The sequence below is a fragment of the Cebus imitator genome, unplaced genomic scaffold (assembly GCF_001604975.1).
Source record: "Cebus imitator isolate Cc_AM_T3 unplaced genomic scaffold, Cebus_imitator-1.0 Scaffold0, whole genome shotgun sequence".
Lineage (NCBI taxonomy): Eukaryota > Metazoa > Chordata > Mammalia > Primates > Cebidae > Cebus > Cebus imitator.
In genome coordinates this window covers 7,384,373-7,390,953 of record NW_016107315.1, presented here as the reverse complement: position 1 = coordinate 7,390,953, position 6,581 = coordinate 7,384,373, and the positions used below count along the sequence as shown (strand labels likewise).

Sequence of the window (6,581 nt, the reverse complement as noted above, 5' to 3'; positions counted from 1 at the left end):
ATCCAACTCACAACTGTGTAGGCAGAGACTTCCTCTCTCACTCTTTAGTTTAAAAAGAATCATCAGCATCTTCCTAAGCTTAATGTGACGTTTAAGTTCTCTTCAGCGTCCCCAACACCCAGGCCAGTAGACATGCAGAACACAGGATTCTCCAAACATTTATTCAGTTGATTTCTGAAAACTCCACACTCCATAACTGTCTCAACACAACCTGAAAGCGGCCACTAGGGCACTGAGGAAGGGGATAACAAGAATGGGTTGCCCCAAGAGAGCTGGTGTGGCAGAGGCTGTCCACTCACAGATGGACCCACACCGGGCTGCAGGGGAACTTCTCCCAGCCCCAGACAACTGAGCCAGAGTGGAAGTCCCAGGCCTCACACCTCTGCAGGGACCTGGGAATGCCTCCTTCACTCACTCTGAGCAATTGCCCAGCTGGCTGGTTTCACAAAGTCTCAGATGGGAGTCCTAAAACCAGAACCATGTCTAACGCTTGCTTCACGGGTTGATGATGTCTCTTCCTTGATAGATGTTCCCCCAGGTATTGAAGAGTCACCGTGGCCCCCTGGCAGGGCGGCTGGTCCTCTAGCTGGAATTGGTTCATCCTTCCTTCCCACCAGGCAGAGCACAGCCCTGGTGCAGGCACAGCTGAGGCAGGTGACCAGGGCACCAGGCAGGGACACTTTCCAGGCCCCAGTCTCCCCACTATGCTCTATTGTGTGGATCTCCAGAGGGCCCGTGGATTCCAACTGGGATTTGTGGAAAAGGCATTGAGAAGGAGTGGGAGGTTGGAGGAGAGGCCTAGTATGAGACTCAGAAACAAAAGGGGAGTGAGCTGGGGTGATCACAGGGCCACCGGGATGCCCAGAGGCAGCACCAGATGCAGGAGTAAGCTGAGGAACACTGCTGGATACAAACAGGTAGCCTGATTCACCACTGTAATCAGCCACTTACTGTAGACGCCAATTTCTGTATAAACTCCAGGCACCCCTTGGCGACCACAGCCAATGCCCCAGCTCACAATCCCTACCTGGACCCATGTGTCATTATATTCACAGACCAAGGGACCCCCAGAATCTCCCTGGAGAAAGAAAAAGAAACAAACTTCAGAAATTGAAAAGGCTCTATGTCAGAGCAGACTGTACCACAAGGTGCGGGGGAGACAGGCACACATAGGGCATCCCCTAGCACCTCAAAGGCCCCACCGCCCAGGTGTTTGTGAATAGGACAACTGAATATGTGAACATGGGAACTAAAAATTAAGGGAAAATTTTTAATATGCTCTGAGAAAATGACTGCTCATTTTCCAAACCATAGCGGTTGTTAAATGTCTTGAATATCACCCCTGCATGGCAGTCCCCTAAATCCTTATATTTAGCCTGAAGTTTCTCTACAACTCCTAACCTACATAGCTAGTTCACTCCACACTTTCAGTTCCACTCAGACAGCCCCACACCCTCCAACTCAAGCAGAAGTCTGCATGTCCTTTCCCAGACCGCCTCTGCTGACCAACTGCCTCAATCAGAAAAACAGGGTCCTCCTGAGCCTCTCCCTCACCCCCAGCCCCACATGCAGTCAGTCAACGAGAACTGACGGGTCAGCCTCAAAAACACCTCCACCTGCCTCCCTGCCCCAGCATCACTCAAGACTCAATTTATCACGGCCTAGCTGATGAAAACAAGACTAGAGGAGGCCAGGGAGGGCAGATCATGAGGTCAGGAGATCGAGATCATCTTGGCTAACATGGTGAAACTCCGTCTCCACTAACAAATCCAAAAAATGAGCTGGACCTGATGGCGGGCACCTATCGTCCCAGCTAATCGGGAGGCTGAGGCAGGAGAATTGCTTGAACCTGGGAGGCAGAGGTTGCGGTGAGCCGAGATCACACCACTGTACTCTAGCCTGGGTGACAGTGAGACTCTGTCTCAAAAAAAAAAAAAAAAAACTAGACTTCAGTCTATGCACCACACAGCTCAGGGAGTCATGTATCTAAAAGGCAAATCTAATTATGTTCATCAAGCCTCCCTCCCAAGTCCTGCCAGAGCAAAATCTATAAACTTGGCATAGTACTCCAAGCCACATATATTCTGACTCCAACCCACTTCTCAGCCACATTTGCTACCTCATTGCTCCAAATGTGTAAAGTGTCCCTTAACATGAGAAGTTCCCTCAGACCTCTGAGCCACTGTACATACATGCTATTCCCTCTCCCTACAATGCTGTTTTCCTTTTTCTAAGAAATCCAAATACTCAGCCTCTAAGACCCAACTCAAATGCCCCCTCCTCAGAAAGGCAGCTCGGTGAAGAGGGAAGAGCATGGGCCTGGGTGTTGGTACTCATATGAGGATCCTGAAATAATGTCCTTGGATCTCACCTTCCACATTCGTACAAGGGTGTGATGTTTATGTTGCAGGGTTGTGCTGTGGGTTAACTGAGATAATGAGGGTTAATGTCCCCATTGGCATGGTGAGTGCCACATAGGAGCACCTCAATTAGTACAGCATATGTTATTAGGATTACCCACCTCAACTTTCCCACACGCCAGCAATGCCCCCAGGCAGTGCTGCTCCCTTTTGAAAGAACAGGCCAGGCCAAGTTAGGGCAACCACGGCAGGCTTCCCTCTATGAATATCCTTAACTCAACTAGGCATGAATAGAGGAAGCAGCAAATAACCCGGGCTCTGCCATCTGGGGCTGGTGAAAGGACCCATGAACTTACCTGACAAGAATCCTTTCCTGGTCCTTTATAGCCACAGACCATCCCTTTTATTATTACATCTTTAGTAGATGACATGAGCCTCTGCATTTGCTTATTACATTCCTCATGGCGCAGGATGTATTGGTCTACCTCCTGGAGAATTTCTGTCGGAGATTTCTCTCCTAACAAAGATCATCAGTGTATGGATCTGCACAAGTGGGCAATAGGCTCCCAAGCACCCAGCATCCCTCTGGAAAAAGGCAGGGCAGTGAGTATTATCCTCATTTGACACAGGAGGCCCAAAGTTGACATGGGGAGAGGCAGATGTAAGAAATAAAACGAAGACAGGAACAGGAAGAATATTTCAGGAGAAGGAAAGGCAATGCATTGCCAGCCTAAGAAACGACAACCAAGTTATCTGTCACTCCAAGTATCAGTAGTAATAGTGAGAGTGTGTCCTGTGCATCAATAAAGCATCTTTACGGTCTAGAGCAGGATCACAGACTCTCAAGCAAAAAGTGCCCTGGAAGTACCAAATCCAGCCTCTCCCCTGGGATAGGAGGGCCAAGCCCCAACAGGAGTCTCCTGGCTCTCTCTACATCCCCAGGAACAGGAAATGCCCTACCTACCAAGGCAGGTCCTTCCAATGAGGAGCAGCTTTGACTGGCAGACAGCTCGTCACCCACTGAGCTGTTCCTGGGGAGAACTTTAGAGCATCTGGCTCTTCCAGGGAACCTAAAAATCCCCCCTAATCAGTCGAGCATAGTGCCCCACAAATCCACAGGAGACTTTGCCCATGTGTTTCTTGTTCTCCTGGCTGAGCAACTCCATTTCTCAGGACAGCAGACTTCCTAAATGGCTGCCATCAAATACTTGTGTTGCAACAAAAGAATTCAACCCAGTTTCTGGTGTCACCCAAGCCAACCAGAATCCATGGTCCTGACTGCTGCTAAACTGCTTGCCCCTCGACACCTTCCACCCACCAGGCAGTCTGCCTCCCTGCCCCTCTCTGCAGCCTTCATGTCTACTCCAGGGATAAGGGTGCCTCCTCTCTGCCCCAATTTTGCTTCCTGCCTCGAAGTCTCACCGCCTTCTTTTGTGTTGCCCCATCCGGTCACCCAGCACCTGGTCCTAGCTTCCACATGGAAATTCTCCCGAGGGATGCAGACAGGCTGGATGTTCATGGTAAAATTCACACGATGTTGGAGCCGGAGAAGGGCAACGTCATTTTTAACGGTTGGAGCTGCTGAGTAGTTAGGGTGGACAAAAATTCTTTGCACAGGGACCACCACACTTGTGTTTTCATTGTAGATACTCCGATCTCCCATCTTGACACTGTACTGGAAACGTCTGTGGCTGTGGGAAAGAGGACATGCCCCTAAGAGAGGCCCTGGGAAGCATCCTTTGTGCCTTTTCCATACATCTCCAATGTTTCTCAAACTAGTCCCAATGTCCCTGGCCACTCTCCCTACCACCCCATCTCCATCACCAAAAACTCTTCCTTGATCACTCTCAACCTTGGTTTGCCTGCCCCTCTTAGACATGCCTAGTAGCAAGACTACCAATGCAGAGCCCCCACTCCGGCTTCACTGTGAGTTTTGTTTAATTGTCGCCAAACTGCCAGGGCAATGGAACTCATTGGGTGCTTGAGGGGTCCGGCCTGACCCCAGAAGACCTCCAGCCCCACGTGCCGCGCCTCACCTTAAAATGCAGTGAGCTGCCGTCAGCACCCACGTGTTGGTGACCAGGGTGCCGCCGCAGATGTGCCTGCGGCCGATCCTCACGCTCACCTGCCAGGGCCACTTCCCTTCCTCCGCGTTCTCTCCTCCCACGATTCTCAGGAGGTTTCGGCCACACACTGGGGTGAGGACAGTGTAGGATGAAGAACTTCCTCAAAGACACAGGCCTTGACCCCCGGGTGCCCCGATGACACCCAGGAAGGAGGCCATGTCCCCTGGGGCTCCGGAGCCACGCTTCAGATTCCCCGAGGGACGAGCCACGGACAGCAGGCTCCCAGGTGGCGCCCCAACCCCCGCCCCGGGCCTCCCACGCCGTGAGTCACCTGGGAAGGACGCAAACAGATTGGGTGGGGGGCGCGCCGGCGGTCTTGGCGTCTCCGGGTTCTGGCGGCTGTCCTGGGAGAGGAGAGGGGAGAGGAGTGGCGCCGCCCTGCCCGCCCAGTCCTCCCCAGGCCAGGGCTGAAGAAGCAAGAGCCAGGCCAGGAGGCCCAGGGAGCTGCCGCCAGAGCACATTTCATGGGTACCCGCTGCCTCTCTCTCAACGGCTAGCGTCCCGGCTCGATGGGGTGGGTGGGAACCAGGGGCTCCCGCGAGGAACGAGGGGGCGGGGCCAGGGCTTCGGAGCTGACATAGCCGACCCTGGCCCTGCCAGATTCCTTGTCTGAATGGGAAATGTCGCCCTCGCAGTTTCATTCAGATCCTTATTCCAGACTTTGTCCAGCCAAAACCCTGCCTAGGACCAAGGGGTTAGGGTACTTCTGAGGAAACTGCCCTTGATGGAGACCTCCCGCTTTAGGGTCGGCACTTAGGAGGCAGGTGCGATGCTGCCCCTGCCCTTCCACGCTTGGTACCTGGTCAGGAGCTGGTCAGGATGGGCCTTGTGGGAATTCATCGAGGAGCCCTCATTCTCCATAACGTGTCCTCAAATCAGGACTTCATTCACCAGACCTAGATACTGGGGTAGGAGGACTTTACAGGGTACGAAGGCTCTAAGCAGGCTAGACAGAGGAGTGGGCTGCTCTTCTGTTTCAGTCGCAGGGACATCTTTTAAATGGCCACCACCAGACAACCGCAGGTCAATCCACTCTTATTAGCTATGTGTCCCTGATGTCTATTGTGTCTATTCTGGTAGCTCATCCTTTTGTCTGCTGCCCAAGAGCTACTACCAAGCCTGTGCCTCCCCTGGCTTCATCTTTGTTGAAGTTGGAGGGAAAATCACAATTACAACTGTTGAATTGCTGTATGTTCCACTTCTTCCTGGCTGAAAATGGACAACCATGACAGTGTTTTGCAAGGATGCCAGTGCTCTCCTCACCAATTTATTGTTCTAAGTCTTGGTGAAAGGGGCATTTTCTAAGGCCCTTTTGGAGATCAGAGGAGTGGCCGAGCAGGTCATACATCATGAATCCATCCCAATATTCCCCTCTCCCTAACTCTCTCTCTACATTGAACAAGGAATTTCTGACATATCACACTTGGTAGCCAAGTGTGGGCCACCACTGAGTTCAGGTTTAAAACAACCAAGTAGCAACCAGGTGCGGTGGCTCACACCTGTAATCCCAGCACTTTGAGAGGCCAAGGAGGGAGAATTGCTTGAGCTCATGTGTCATGAGCTCATGTCCAGCCTGGGCAACATGGAGAAACCCTGTCCCTACAAAAAATAAAAAGATCAGTTGACCTGGTGCCTGTGTCTGTAGTCCTAGCTACTCGGGAGGCTGAGGTAGGAGGACACCTTAAGCCCAGGGGTTCCAGTCTGCAGTGAGCCACGATCACACCACTGCACTGCAGCCTTGGTTACAGAGCAGGACTCTGTCCCAAAAATAAAAATAAACAAACGTGTAAAGCAGAGGTGTCCAATCTTTTGGCTTCCCTGGACCACGCTGGAAGAAGAATTGTCTTGGGCCACACACAAAACACGTTAACACTCATGATAGCTGATGAGCTTTAAAAAAAAAAAAAAAATCACAAAAAAATTTTGTAATGTTTTAAAAAAGTTTATGAATTTTTGCTGGGCCACATTCGAAGCCATCCTGGGCTGTATGTGGCCCACGGGCTACAGGTTGGAAAGCCTAACGTAGAGTCACTTTCACCTGCCTGTTTGGTATCTGCAGACAGACACCAGCAAACTGAATTCAGAATTTCTGGCA

The 6,581-nt window shown here is 51.5% G+C and overlaps 1 protein-coding gene across 1 annotated transcript; it reads right to left on the bottom strand.

Annotated features, from left to right (window-relative positions):
• Window positions 1-254: 254 nt before the first annotated feature.
• Window positions 255-4,947, bottom strand: LOC108298761 (putative serine protease 42). The gene is made up of 5 exons (XM_017521365.2): window positions 4,746-4,947; window positions 4,397-4,553; window positions 3,783-4,045; window positions 2,717-2,874; window positions 255-1,078 (listed from the first exon to the last, which is right to left on the bottom strand). The coding sequence occupies exons 1-5, from the start codon at window positions 4,945-4,947 to the stop codon at window positions 842-844; spliced, it is 1,017 nt and encodes a 338-aa protein (XP_017376854.1). The 3' UTR covers window positions 255-841.
• Window positions 4,948-6,581: the final 1,634 nt, after the last annotated feature.